Source organism: Mytilus edulis, chromosome 4 (genome assembly GCF_963676685.1).
Source record: "Mytilus edulis chromosome 4, xbMytEdul2.2, whole genome shotgun sequence".
In the NCBI taxonomy this organism is placed as follows: Eukaryota; Metazoa; Mollusca; class Bivalvia; order Mytilida; family Mytilidae; genus Mytilus; species Mytilus edulis.
Genome location: NC_092347.1, coordinates 97,799,657 through 97,815,889, shown reverse-complemented (window position 1 = coordinate 97,815,889; position 16,233 = coordinate 97,799,657). Strand labels below are relative to the sequence as shown.

Sequence of the window (16,233 nt, the reverse complement as noted above, 5' to 3'; positions counted from 1 at the left end):
CACTTATTAGATAGGAGTTCACTTATCCGTATTTATTATGCTTTTATTAGACCTATATTAGAATATGGTGACGTTATTTGGGGCAATTGTTCCCAGCATGAGACTGAGCTCCTTGAAAATATTCAGATAGAAGCTGCTAGAATTATTACAGGATTACGACGTAATTCCTCCAGACAGAAACTTTATATTGAATTAGGTTTAGAAACTCTGGAGAATAGACGTAATAAACATAAGCTTATACTATTCTATAAAATATTAAATGGGATGACACCTGCATACTTATATGAGTTAATCCAGCCATATCTTCCCAGACAAACCCCTTATACTTTGAGGAATGAAAATAACACTTTTCACCCGCCTCTTGCTAGAACTAGCTCTTATTTTAATAGTTTCATTCCTTCCACTATAAGACTTTGGAATAGTCTTCCTTTGAGCTTACAAAAGTCACCAAGTTTGGGTATATTTAGAAGTGGACTGGATAAGTTTTATAGGACTGGTGATATATTTAAACCTTTCAACTATGGGATAAGGAAACTTAATATAAGTCATTGTCAACTCAGAAATAATGCTAGCAACCTTAAATCTCATTTATTTAATCAGTTCTTATCTGAGAACACTTTTTGCACAAACTGTAACCATCCTGTTGAGGATAACAAACATTTCTTTTTTATTTGCCCTAAGTATAATGATGTAAGACAGATCCTTCTTGATTCCATTTACTCCATTGTTGATAATGTTGACATAAATATTGAATTACTACTTTTTGGAAACAGATTATTATCATATGATATGAATATTGCTATTTTTAAATCTGTTCAGAAATATATCAGTGACACTCAACGTTTTGTTTGAAACTTACTTAATTTTTGTTTCATCTAGTTTTATTTTTTATTTTTTTATTTTTTTTCTACACTCCAACGTTAATTCATTTATTCCACTAAGCAAGCTTAGTGTCTCCTTCAAGCCATATATATATTTCTAATGACTTATAAAGGATATTTGCATGTTTCAAGGTAATTTAAATAACTGATGATTAATTGCCTATATATTTATTTATACTTTGCATTTATTAAGTAACACTGTTAACATATTTTGCTCGTGTGTGCTCACAAGTAGCATGCATGTTCCACTAAATTGCATTATTTTAAATACAGTTGTTGTATAAATTGAATCATACCTTGTACATGTATTATGGAGAGAGCTTTTATAGGCTGTGCCTGTTGCTCAATCCTTTTCATATCTTAATGAATAAAATATGTTTAAAATCAAATCAAAATCCAGCGGCACAACATATCACCTTGTATATACAGGAAGTGTCTCCCTGAGTGTTTTTGAATATGTTTCTTAAGTATTTCTAGTTTTTTTTTATATATAAATTAGAACTGGTTTTTGTCCTATTTGAATGGGTTTAAACTAGTCATTTGTGGCCCTTTATAGCTTGCTGTTCGGTGTGAGCCAAGGCAATGCAGTGACGGATCCAGAACTTTTCACAAGGGGGGGCCCGCTGACTGACCTAAAAGGGGGGGCCACTCCAGTCATGCTTCATTGATTCCCTATATAAGCAACCAAATTTTTCCTACGAAAAGGGGGGGGGGCGGGCCCCCCAGGCCCCCCCTGGATCCGCCTATGCAATGTGTTAAAGACTGTATCTTTTACCTATAATGGTTTACTTTTACATATTGTAACTTAGAAGGAGAGTAAGTATTCATAAAAGACATCCAAAGTATAGCTTAGTTTGATGATTGAAGAATCATAACTGGAATGACTTATGAAAATCATTAGAGTCATAAGAAACCTCAAATTAAAAATAATAATGCATATTAGTTTAAGCCTGGATACTGTCTAAATGGCAAACTCACAGACTAAAGTTTATCTACAAAAGCTTATGAACAATTGTAAATAATTAATCATTGAATATATGAATATATAATAACAAAAGTACACTTCATCTAGCCCTCTGAAGAGTCAATGTGGCTTTATAACTAGGATACAGATTATAGTAGCCCTCTGAAGAGTCAATGTGGCTTTATAACAGGGATACAGATTATACTAGCCATCTGAAGAGTCAATGTGGCTTTATAACTAGGATACAGATTATACTAGCCCTCTGAAGAGTCAATGTGGCTTTATAACTAGGATACAGATTATAGTAGCCCTCTGAAGAGTCAATGTGGCTTTATAACAAGGATACAGATTATAGTAGCCCTCTGAAGAGTCAATGTGGGTTAATAACAGGGATACAGATTATACTAGCCCTCTGAAGAGTCAATGTGGGTTTATAACAGGGATACAGATTATACTAGCCCTCTGAAGAGTCAATGTGGGTTTATAACAGGGATACAGATTATACTAGCCCTCTGAAGAGTCAATGTGGCTTTATAACAGGGATACAGATTATACTAGCCCTCTGAAGAGTCAATGTGGCTTTATAACAGGGATACAGATTATACTAGCCCTCTGAAGAGTCAATGTGGGTTTATAACAGGGATACAGATTATAGTAGCCCTCTGAAGAGTCAATGTGGGTTTATAACAGGAATACAGATTATAGTAGCCCTCTGAAGAGTCAATGTGGCTTTATAACAGGGATACAGATTATACTAGCCCTCTGAAGAGTCAATGTGGCTTTAAAACAGGAATACAGATTATAGTTTTAAAGGGTTTGAGTTTTGTTGTACAACATGTATTTTGATTTGACATTTAAATTGTTATACTTAAAGAGGGATAACTCTTAAATCAAAATTAACATTGCATGTAAATTTTTCTTACGGTACTCTATCAGTCATATAATGTATTATGAATTTTATTACATTTCTAATTGAACTACTATAGGGGCTTACTAATACTATAATAGGAAGTAAAATCATTGTCATGAGCTTTTGTATTTGGATTAAAAAGAAATAATCATCCCTACGATACATTTCCTTGAAGGAATTCTGAACTTTTTTGTATTCTGATTTGGCATTTAAATAATACTTAAAGTTCAGCATCAGAAGAGAGAGAACTCTAAATTAAAACTAAAATTGCATTAATAAATGACAATTTAATTTTTCTTTGAATCCTTTAAAATGGTAATTTCTTCAATTTTTGGGTTAAAAAAAGTAGAAAACAAATCCAACAAAACATCTCAGTGTTTACCATCTAAGATTTGTATAATATTCAACTGTTGATAAATGTCACTTTCACTTGTTTTTTAATTTTTCTCACAAAATAGGTGCAGATTCAGATGAGGCCCAGCATGCCTCCCCTCCCCCTTTTAACACAGAAACAAATGAAACCTAACCCTGAAGTTGATAGGTGAAATTACAGCCAATTTCTTTGTAAAAATATGCTTCTCTTAACACTAAAATTGAGAAAAGAAATGGGGAATGTGTCAAAGTGACAACAACCCGACCATAGAGCAGACAACAGCCGAAGGCCACCAATGGGTCTTCAATGTAGCGAGAAACTCCCGCACCCGGAGGCGTCCTTCAGCTGGCCCCTTAAAAGATATGTATACTGGTACAGTTATAATGGACGTCATACTAAACTCCGAATTATACACAAGAAACTAAAATTAATCAAAGAGCTGAATAGCTCTGAGGGGAAAGACAGCCCTAGTTTCTATTTAATTATTTTTTTGGAAAAAGGGGGGGGGGTATCTTTTGATAGTTTTCATATGAAGAATGAAAAAGAGAACAGCTAGAACATGTAGAAAGGTTGACAATATTGAAATTAATTGTTGTTTATGTAATTTCATTTCCTTAGTTTAGGATTCAATTTGGACCAATGGAAGAGATCTGCATCTTCTAAATCTAAACATTTGATTTAAGTTGATAGCTAATTATCTAAAATTCAACTGAATTCTCTCATTTCACAACAACTACAATCTTTTTTGAAATCTTGATTGTGTACCACTGAACTGCAGGCTAGGGTCATTTTCAATTTTTTGTGACATTACTCTTGGATTTTAAAGTTTTTTCTTAAGGGGGTACCCAACACTAAACACCAAAAAAAACCTGTCGTTTAATTTTTCTTGTTTTTATCCCATTGATAAACTAGGTTAAGCTAAACATTTTGTAAAAATTTCGAAGGATTTGAACCATACGTTAAAAAGTTTTGGCAACTCGAATATGACATATTTTACATGCTAATATTAGCATAATTTTGAGGTTTCAGAAATATGGGTATAGGGGTATATATGTTAAAAAAAAATAAAAATTATCCTAAATTGACAAAAGCATAGTTAATAGTGAAAACTAAGGCAAATATTAGTTCACCAGTTCCTTTTGCTTGTATTTTTTTTGTTCTGGATTTAAATTTTTGTCCGAATTAAAATAGGGGGGTCTTAAATTCAGCCCGCAAAAGTGACTTTTTTGGGTCCAGTATTTGAAGACGAAATTAAAAAAAAAAAAAATGTGTCGTTTAATTTTTTTTTAAAACTAACCATTTGTACTGCTATATTAGTTTGTTAAATTTGTAAAATACTATAAACTTTTAACCACCAGATTTTTTTCAATTTCATTTTTTTATAATACCACCACCCTCAATAAATAAGAGCAATTTTCATTCTGATAGTATATTTGGGGCATAGTTTTCTTGTCTTTTGACCTAGGGCTTAGATATTTTGTATGTATACGTATCATCATGAGGTAGAATGTCAAATTTCATGATGACTTCATGTGACCTTGTACTTTGACCTCAAGGTCAAATAAATGTATTTTTTGATAGAATAAAAAAACAAGGCCATATGTATTTTTTTGTCTTTTGACATAGGTCTTGCATCTTTTGTATGAGGATGTATAATAATGAGATGGAGTGTCCTTTGTTGTGGTGACCTTCATGTGACCTTATATTTGACCTCAAGGTCAATTTTACTTTTTACTATAAGCACTCTACCATGCCATGTTGTCTTTTGACCTTGGCCTTAGATCTTTGGTATGTAGATGAATCATCATCAGATAATGTGTGTTGCACCATGATGACCTTCATGTGTTCTCAATTTGACCATAAAGTCAACTTAATGTAGTTTTTTTTTGCATGAAAATGACCAAGCAATAACTTTTGACCTTGTTCTTACATCTTTGGTATATCAGATGGGTTAACATGAAGTGGTGTGTTCCTTGCAATTTTGACCATCATGAGACTTTAAAGTTTGGTTCTTATTTTTTTAGTAGCTTTAGAGAAATAGTTTTTGGCATATCTATATGATAGGGTACAATATCCAACCACTAGTAATAAGAATGTTTGACTTTGGCGGTCATTTTTTCTGCAGACGAAAAATGGCAAATTCTTTATTATTCAGTGTCAATTGAACTAGGACAATAACTCAAAATATAAAATTATAATGCAGGGAATCAATTTTTCATATAACTTTGTTTTATGTACACACTAATTGCATTCTTACCACCTTCTAAGTTTCATTAAATTATGTTGTGCCGTTTTTAAGGAGTTTAACTAACAAAAAAAGGACAGACAAACTGACTGACTGAAACAACTTAACCCTGGCAAATTCATTGTGTTGGGAGAATAATAAAACAAGTATTCGGGTTGACACAGTCAGGTTATAAGAAAACGCAGACAGATATTTATTTTTTGGCCATACAAAATTCATTCCTCAGTTTGAAAGAAATCCTGAATGCATTTCACACTCTTTGGTGGTATCTTATGGTCCTGTAAGACAAATTTCAATCCATTTACATCTCGTACAGATGCCAGTTTGAGGTGTTTCAACGATATACCATCTTTTGCTAGTTGGATGCAAACTGGCCTTGAAACAATTTTACTACTTAGTAAGCCAGAGTAGGAGTCCATGCAATTGTGGTATGAAATGGCAAATACATCATCAGATTTCACAAGTAAGGCAAGTTTACTGTCATATAATGTTTTTAATGAATCCACATCCTCTATTGCATTGTGGGCAAGGTAATTTTCTCCTACAAACTGTTTGACAAGAGTCTGCTGCTTAAAATTTTCTACATCATGTTTGGGAATATACTTTCTAGCCACTTTCATTGTGTCAATAAAACCTTTCACTGTTTTACAAAATGTAGAAAACAAATTATATTCTTTCAATTTGTTAACAATTACAGGAATGTCAAAGTTACAAATGTTATGACCTAATATTATTGGCTGATTCTGTTCCTTTAAAAAATGTATGAAATCAAGTAGAGCTTTATGAAGTGACACCGGTTCAACTATTTGTCCTCGAACATACATCTTATTCGTTCCATGGCTGTAAGTTATACCAGTTATCTTACTGGCCTCAATTTGAATGTCCACTCTTGGAATGACATACCTATTAAAGCTATTTGAATATGACTTAGCTGCTATTTGAATGATGTCGCTATTCCTTCCCAAGCCTGTTGTTTCTAAATCAAAAAAAACTTTGCATTCAGTGCCATCAAGATAAAAGGGAAGTGGAATTTCTGTGGTAAGCTCAGGGTCCTGTTGTTGATCAAACTCCATTTGAGATCCATAGGTTTTACCTTCTCTTACAAGATGTTTACGCTCATTTGTATTGCGGTTCCTTTTCTTTTGTATACGGTGGACTTTGTATTCCTTTGAATTTTTCTTTTCTTTCCGTTTTTCCATTTTTTGATCTCTTACAGCCGAAATTGCCATCGTAAATTCTCCTGGAGAGAGGTTTGCTGCTTCATTGATCTAAACAAAAATTGCAACATAATTAAAATGTAATACATATATGCATTAAAATATTAAAAATCATGAAAAAAAACAGTAATCTCCATCTTGAACACAATTTTTGACCTATAATTGTAACTCTTTATTTATTGTGACTTGGATGGATAGTTGATTCATTAGCACACATACCACATCTTCTTATTTATAAAGATAACAATTTGAGAAGAAAGTCAAAGATAATTGAGTTACATACTAGATAAACATAATTTGTGACAATTTACATCTGCAGGGCTAAAAAAGCAATACTGTTACAGTAATCTCCTTGTATATAAACATTGGATGCAACATGTAACATGGTTTCAAAAAGATAAAATTTATGAAGGGAGAATGTGTAAGATGTCATAAATGCCTCCGCTGTAGCTTTGCAATTTTCCAAGTTAAAAAGGGACAGAACTATAGATTAACAAATGAGTTACAACACAAATTTGAACTCTGTCTGAGTGTTGTGATTCTTATATGTATCAGTTATATAAAGTCAAACTAATGTTAGAGTAAGGAAACAAAACAATTTGCATTTTTCCAAGTTATAAAGGGGCATGACTCTAGAACATTAAGTGACTCACTTTCCCTGATTAGGCAAACTTCAGTTAAAACTTCAGTTAGAGTGAGGTAAGGAAAGAGGATGAGAGTATGGTCAGACGGACGAAAAGTCATGGAGTGGACATACAGGGAGTACTAGAAATTTAATTTTCATGAACTTTAGGTCAAGGTCTTAGTTACCAATCCTGGAACTTGAGACAAGTAATATACCCACATACTTTAAATTCATTATATGCTACATCAGATTAATAAAGTTATGGTCTGAACAGGCTTTTCTGAAAAGATGAAGAAGAAGAAAGAAATAGAAAAGGAAAGAAAATGAAGAAATCGTATTCAAACACTATGTCATCCTTCATTCAAAAATAAGATGTAAAAATTTTCATAGTTACCTTGGATAAGTAGCCATATCCTTCATTTTTCTGAAGCACAGCTGCAGATAGCCTATTCTGAAGTGAGCATGATCCACCATAATGTCTAAAAAAGAGTATGAAGAACTATTTAAGTACATTAAAATATATTCCCCTCTTCATTTATTTGAACTTGATGTCAAAGGTGCAGGTAACAGTAACATACCAACTCACAAAATATGAAGACTCTTTGCAAAAGATTAATATTTTCATATAAAGTTTTACTATGATAGTATTAACTCCCTTCATTGAAAACTAATAAACTGCAACCTGTCTGACAAGAAAATTAAGTTTTACATGTATTTTTTTTTATTGATATTGGCTTTCAACTAGCTGTCAGTAATTGCAATGTTACATATTTGTTTTTCATTTATTTTATTTTTTACATTAATTTTGCCTTTAGTTTTCTTGTTTAAATTGTGTTGACTGTTGTACTTTGACATATGTATAATTGGTTTCTCTTTACAAATTGTGACTTGGATAGAAGAGGTGTCTCATTGGCACTATTACCACATCTTCTTATATAAATTTGTGATTTGGGGCCTTTTATAGCTAACTTTTTCATATGAGAATTGCTCATTGTTAAAGGCCTTACTGTAACCATAGCTGTTAATTTCTGAGTCATTCGGTCTATTGTATAGAGTTGTTTTTTTGGTACAGTAATCATACGACATATTTTTTTTATACTTATATTCATTATTGCTTAAGAATGGGAACTGAAATGCATTTAATTTAATACCACATAATTATGAATTACCTTGATTTAGGTGCCTTTACAGATACAAGCTGGTTAAAGCTTTCATTTGACTGTGTAGATCCAAGATCATTTAAAGAATTACTCCTACCAATCATTTTTGTCACTAAATTATTCAATTCAACCTTTAATCCCTCAGACTTGAGTGGTTTCCCATTTGGTAAACTTTTATACCTGAAATGGAGATGAATAAAATGAAAAAAAAGTTTACATTTCAAATTTGAATTTGCACAAAATACTTAACCTGAAACTTTAGTGTTAGCATAGATATACATGTATGCTCTATATTTCTGTAAATGGGCAGATCAAGAAATTTTAAAATAGTGCCAGGAGGTGTTAAGAAAAAGGGGAGGTCTTAGAAAAAAGAGGGCGCAGCTTAATACAACTGCAGAGGTCTGACCTAAAATCAAAAATCTAAATAAATGGTTAAATTCAGCATATAAAAGAACCCGATATATTCCTCTTTTTTTTTTAAATCAAATAAATTTTTATTTGGACCCTTTGGACCTCAATGTGGGCCAATTTAAATGGGGCTCAAAATTATAAAAACTTAATACACGGTTAGATTCAGCATATCAAAGAACCCCATTTATACTGCAATCAGCTATTTTACTATACAGATAAAGCTATACGTATAAACGTTAGCTTTATACGTCAATGACCTCAACTCACCTATAAGCCCCGCCTACTTACAACGTCATGTCACAACCATGACAACGTGTAGTAACAATGGTCAAACTTTTATGAATTTAAACCTGTTATGTCTTCAAATTGGTAATTTATATACCATGTTTATCAAATGTTATTAATTAAATTCATTTTCCCTTTCTAATTCCTTAAATTGTCAATGCTTACTGCCTAGACTACGCTCATAGGGAAATACCCCAAAATGGTACCCCAAGGGGGAAATTCCAAACACTTTTTTTTAATAATATTTGTTTCATATTCTTATTATTTTTTTTATCGATTTCAGTATAAAAACAATATACGTATAGTGTCTTGAAATATGAAATTTATTTGTATTCGGCACAAAACGGGAAAATGCTCGGTGGAACCTCGCATTTTCCCGTTTCTAAGCCTCATACAAATAAATTTCATTTTTCAAGACACTATACGTATATTGTCTAAATACATGGTATATATTAAATTTTTAGTCAAAGTTTAATTTTGGACCAACTAAAAAACTGGACCCATAATCAAAAATCTAAATATATGTTTAGATTCAGCCAATCAAAGAACCCCTGGGGCAGGATTTCAAATTTTGTTAAAAACAATCAAAGTTTAATTTTGGACCCCTTGGATCTTAATGTAGATCAATTTGAAAACGGGACCGAAAATTAAGAATCTAAATACACTGTTAGTTTTAGCATATCAAAGAACCCCTATAATTCAATTTTTTATGAAATCAAACAAAGTTTAATTTTTGACCTGTTGGACCTCAATGTAGACCAGTTTAAAAACCGTGCCATAAATCCAAAAACTTAATACACCGTTAGGTTCAGCATATTAAAGAATCAATTTTTAAGATTGACATATGTATAATTTGTTTCTTTTTAAAAATTATGACTTGGATGGAAGAGGTGTCATTGGCACTCATACCACATCTTCTTATATCTATTATTTTTTTGAGAAACAAGACAATACAGAAAATAATATGTTGTCAATACCAGTATAGAAGATCTTACATAAATTTTTCTGGATTTTGATGATAGCTACACCAGTCAGCATCTTTACAATTTTCATGTGATCCAAAAATATGTGGTACAATTCTTTGCAGCCCAATCTTAATGTCATCTTCATTGTCACCTCCCTTAATGGCATACATAAAGCACCTCAATATATATTGTTTTGTTTCATCCTTTTGCAATTCTTTGTAACTGCAAAATAAGAAACAAATAATGAATGTAAATTTTTTTTAAAATCTTTAGACTTTTATGGGGCATGGATGAGATCTTCAATCATGGAATCATGCATCTGCCTTTTAATTTTCAGAAAAAAAAGGTCCTAGTTTCTATTTTTTTAATGTATGCTTTTCTATTCTAAACTTAATATAGCCTCACTAAAAACTGTTTGGTTCTTCCATAAGCCATGAAGATTATTCATATATATATACTTATAGATCATTGATGATAATTTCAACGAGAAAAGCAATCGAGTTGAGATGACCAATGATAAAATTGAGAATGGAAAGGGGAAATGTGTCAAAGAGACAACAACCCGACTATAGAGCAGAAAATAATCTGTTTATCACTATTTTAACTACATTGTATGGCGACATTGTCAATTTCATTAGCAATGCCACATGCCTCCTTATTTTCTAGCGATAATTTTCCATCTCAAGCGAGTAGCATGATATGAGAAATCATCACAAAAGAAGATCAAAGGAAAAAGGCACAAAATAGCGATAATAATAGTTTTTTTAATTTTCAATGTAATGTTTGTGAATTCAGATAACACAAAAATCTTTATATATATGTCTTTGAAAAACACAAAATTGAAATTTCATTTTAATGTTTTTTTTAAGAGTAAGTAGTCTTCACAGATCAATATAATAAGATCTTTATGTAAGATTTGATTTAGTTAAGGATGGGCTTTAGCCTTGTCATAGACATATCTGTAACACTAAAATTAATTTGTAAAATACCTCTTTGAAATATTATACAAGCTTGTTGATAACCCTTTTTTCACATGGTTCTGGTCATCTTTTTTCTGTATGTTTCCAAACTCAACTTCAAGTCTTGCTGTTGTTGAAGCATCATTATCAGCATGTATGACTGAAATGAAGATTGAATAATTATAAACCTACAAAAAGGTCAAGATATACAACGGCAAGCATATTTTTTTATTTGGAAAATAGTGATAGCTGTTATATTCTGCCTTATTTAATTTCATGTAGCTAATGTATTAATAAAGCAACTTAAATAAATATAAACCGTTTTTTACATTACATTGGTCATGTTATATCATTAACTAAAAAATCAATTGATTCTATGTCATAAAAGTGTAAGAACAAAATCCAAGTTTCCTGTAAAAATAACAAAATGATCACCTTTCAAATTTGAAAGAATTGTGGAAATAAGAGTTATTTCCCTTTATACGATATTTTCAATGCATTTTGGGGAACTCTTTATTTTGAATATGAAACATACCATTAATTTCACATTCATCATCTTTTAATCTGTGGGCCATTGCCACCGCCATATCTGCCTCCATGGATTTACTAGACCCATGCCAATTCAGATGGCACTCATGCTCCGGAACTGTCTCTTTTTTGTTTTGATGGAACTCACAAATCTTACATGTCTTGCTTCTTAAATCGAATGACAGCACCTTTCCTGTCTCCTTTCCAATAAAAGTTGCATGTCCTGCCAGAATAAAAAGAAAAAGGTATTACATTAACATGATGCAATTATAAATTAACAGTTAATTAAATATTGTTATGATTTGAATAGGGGTGTGAGATAACGGGTATTTTAATGAAATGCTAACAGAATGATGTCATGTTACAGATTAATATGACGAACAGATACTGATAATAAAGAGCCTGTAGTTCAGTGGTTGTTAGTTTATATCTGTCATATTTTCTTCATAAATTGTTTTGTTATTAATTATGCTGTTAGTTTTTTCATTTGAATTGTTTGGTATTTTTCATGTTGGATATAACTTTTTCTCATTGTTGAAGGTTTTATAGTTGTGTAGCTATAAATTGTCTACTTTTCGTGTGAGCTCTGGTGGACAGTTGAGTCACTAACAATCATGTACAATGTAACACATCTAACTTCTTTAATGTATACAAAATGATGACAAAATCTCACCTATTTGCTATAATTGAACCAGGTAAGTTAAAGAGATCTACCCTAGGGATTGAATAAATATAAGTATGGGAAAATATTTCTTTAACTACAGCTTCTCATATCAATTTAAATAGTGAAATTAATGCTTTGTCCAATTAAGTTATTTATATTAGTAATTGATTCAGCAAATTTTAACAACATACAGTAAGTAAATCATGAATGTCAGACATTATATCATATAATTATGTATTTACCTGTATTACTATTATAATTCCAACCAGAGCCTCTCTTTTGCCAGCCACCATCAAAACTTGCTTCAATCTTTCTAGATTGGATTGCATTTCTTATAAAAAAAAAAAGTCCCAGCAAGTTTATTATAAATTGACCTTACATGTACCTTAACCTTTAGGATACCTAGTTGTGTAGTAAGCTGCAAATACATTATTAAGAACACAAAAAAATATTTTGGGTGCATATGTTTGCAAGAAATTAGAAATTATTGTTTTTGTGGTCCTTAAAGAAATTTTGCTGGTCCTCACTATTTAATCAAATAAAAATTTTGCTGTCCTATGCAATTTTAGGTGGTGAAAAGTCTTGATCTGTACATGCATGTACATGTATGGTTGTTTATTCTGTTTATGAAATAATAAAAAATCAGCTTTTAACTTTAAAAACATGTTTGATGTTATATATATACATTTTTTACTTTCATAAGACACACAGTCCTATTATAGTCCATAATAAACAATGAAGCATTACATGATCATTCTCCATGAAGTTACACAATATAAGGATATTTTTTTTTGGGGGGGGGGGGGGGGGGTTAAAAAGGACTGAGTTTTCTAGAAAGAGGCATATAGTCTGGATATTCCACTTTGTATGCATACATTTAATACTTACATTGCCATTAGTGCTGAGTGACTTTTCCTCTCTTTGTGCCATATTGCAGGACTGGATTGTTACATTTTTAATTTGTCCACTTAATTCTTTCTCTTTTTTCCTTAATGTGCTCTCTGTAATGGATGGCAGGTTACATTCTGCTAGAAAGTTCTGCAGATGAGTTGGGCCCATCCCTGCATGTATCATTCCTTTAATAGAATATGAGGTATAATCAAAAATTGAGAAAGAAAATTGATTGCTTAAATTTAATTATGGAAAATATACACACCTACATTTTTAAGACTAAGAAACAGTTGTGTTATAAACTTTAGTAAAGATGGTAATTTTTTTCTCTTAAAATTGTAAAATTCTATAAAATTTCCTAAACTGAAGATAAATTTACAGGACACAAGCTGTCAGTCCTGTGCTAATTTCTCTGACTTGGCTTACAAAATATCTAAGAATATTAACATGATATGATGATGTACATGTAGTTGTACATTTAATGGTGAAGCCCTAAAAAAAATTTCACAGCTTATAATTAGTTATTTTAACTCTTTTCAAAGCCTAATTAGGCTATGAAGAAGATAAGAATGGAGTGGTTGAAAGTTGTTGATGTTTATTGACAATAACAATATTTTCAACAATTAATTTGCTATACATGTAACACAGGCACTTGTCTCCTATATGCCTTAATCATGTTTAATCTAAAAAGCTTTCACAATTAACACAACAATTTGCCCAAGTTTGCAAGCAATATATATATGCACTGTTTAAGTTAGACACATTAATTAGTAGTAATTGACCCCAAGGACTCTTTTTAGTTTTTAAACAAAAAATCATGAATGCATTTAAATATAATTATGTCAAATGTCAAATAAACAATGCAACATGTTAAATGTAAACCAGGCACGGATTCAGGGGGGGGGGGGGGGTTCGGATACCCCCCTTTTTTTTGGACAATCAATGGATTTGAATGGGACATGTAGTTGGAACACCCATTTGTCCTGGGTTAGGAACCCCCTTCTTAAAATGGCTGGATCCGCCCCTGTAAACAGTAAAACAAAAATTGTAAATATTAGCATCATACAGACTAATTAGTAGTATAATTTACAATCATGTGATATAATCATACCTATGGAAGCTTTTGTGTTGATGTCATAACTTCCAGATGGTCCTCTCTTCCCAAAATGCACATCAGTAACAGTATGACACAGTTTACAATCTACCATCAGTAGACCACCTAGCCCAAACAATCGTTCTCCTACAATATCTGACAGGTGAAGTGGACACTTGCAAGTACAGCAATACATTCCTTCCGACAGCATATTCCACTCTACAATTCTTCTCCCAATTGTCCAAGATTTTGATACATCAGACGTGTTATCACCTTCCAATTCAGCCTCGGCCCCAACATCCAGATACTCGTATACGTAATTGCCATGATCATTACGCAAGCCGACTTGCGGAGAATCTTCCAATTTCCTGCCATCATTTAACCATTTGAAGTAATCTGAACGACTCGATTTCTTATCGGCAGATTTAGATCTTGAAAATTTACCAAACGTATTACGTTTACGCTGTTCCATTATGACAGTGATGTACCGTCTGCTTCATAACAACAGGTAAACAACTATTCCATGTCAATAAAACGCTTGTAATATGAGGCGTATTTTAAAACACTTAATTGACGTTAGATTAACTCAGAATTTTAGTAAGAGTTATCTTTTCTTAGGTGTACGGTACCCCCTTAAGAAAGTGTAGACTGAAAAATCTATTCAGATTTAAATTTCCATTGTTAAAGTTCCCAGTTAGAACTCTCATCACAGGGAAACAGGTACTAATAAAAAACAATATGATTGATGTAAACTGTGTGAAGCTTGTTTCCAAATCCTAAATTTGAAATATTTGTAAATATCATGAATAAATATGTTAAAACTTTTTTTTTTTTTTTTACCATTACAATGATTATGTAGGTAAACAAAAATTTAGTTTTAATGGAAGACTACTAATCCAATGAAATGTCACATTTTAAGTGTTTAAATACATTAACTTTTATTTAAGGGGATAATTACTCATCAATTGAGGTGCTCCTGAATTGGAGGAAGATTCTCAAAACAGAATTTTTTACAGAAAAAAGTAATAAAATCGTTTCTTTCCCCTATCTCATGTAAACCCACGATCTTTGTTTGTTTTGAAAGTTGTTGACCTACAAATTAAAGTATTGCATGTTGATGTTTGAATCATCTACAGCAAACATTATTATGTTTAGATTTAACAAATACTAATTTGTAATTAGTGCACGATCTCTAAGAATGATTTAAATAACAGGGTCTCACTAATTAGCGACAACAAGCGTCAAGAAGCAACAACAAGCGTCAACAAGCGACAACAAGAATTATTTTAGCGACAACAAGCGACAAGAAGACTATTTAGCGACAAAAAACTTTTTTTTTTATTAGATAATAAAGAAATTTGTATTTAATGGTTTTTTTTTAAATATACGAGCAGATATGTCTAATTAAAATGTTTTATTTGATAGACAAAAATGAAACATTTGTGAGGAAGAAACAGATTGTGAAGTTTATATTAGTATATTGGTAGATGAAGAAATTTAACATTTGTGAAGAAGAAAGAGATTAAGCTTCTTTTTTTAATTTTTAATTTTTTGTATTTCACAATTTGTGTCAATATTTTCAGGACAATGATGCACAAATAATTCATTTTCCGAGCTTAATATATATTGCACGAAAAGAGTTTTAAAAAACAAATTATAAGATAAATAATATGTTCTAAAACACAAGGAAAAGTAATCTCATAATACAATAATTAAACGTAATACTGGCTGTTATTCATAATAGATGATGTAAATAATGTTTAATTTTTTTCTATCAATTTTAACTTTCTTGTCGCTAAAATTATTTTCTTTTGCATATTCTTTTAATATTTATTGCAATAATTAATTTTAATTAAAAAAAAAATTTTCTTGTCGCTAAATAGTTTCTTGTCGCTTGTTGTCGCTAAAATAATTCTTGTTGTCGCTTCTTGTCGCTTGTTGACACTTGTTGTCACTTGTTGACACTTGTTGTCGCTAAAATTCTTGTTGTCGCTAATTAGTGAGACCGAAATAACCAGTGAACTGGTGAAGGATATCCCTGCTTCTCCCAAGAATGATGTCA

At 31.5% G+C, this 16,233-nt stretch overlaps 2 protein-coding genes across 4 annotated transcripts in view; both read right to left on the bottom strand.

Annotated features, from left to right (window-relative positions):
* The window catches only part of LOC139521196 (semaphorin-2A-like), a 92,633-nt gene that overhangs the window by 74,735 nt on the left and 1,665 nt on the right, over positions 1–16,233 (bottom strand). The gene's annotated exons all lie outside the window — the stretch shown is intronic.
* LOC139521192 (uncharacterized) lies at positions 5,526–14,808 on the bottom strand. Its single transcript, XM_071314532.1, has 9 exons — positions 14,190–14,808; positions 13,076–13,263; positions 12,430–12,496; positions 11,531–11,746; positions 11,026–11,155; positions 10,067–10,258; positions 8,385–8,555; positions 7,610–7,694; positions 5,526–6,641 (listed from the first exon to the last, which is right to left on the bottom strand). Exons 1-9 carry the CDS (start codon positions 14,641–14,643, stop codon positions 5,589–5,591), a joined length of 2,556 nt encoding a protein of 851 aa, XP_071170633.1. The 5' UTR covers positions 14,644–14,808; the 3' UTR covers positions 5,526–5,588.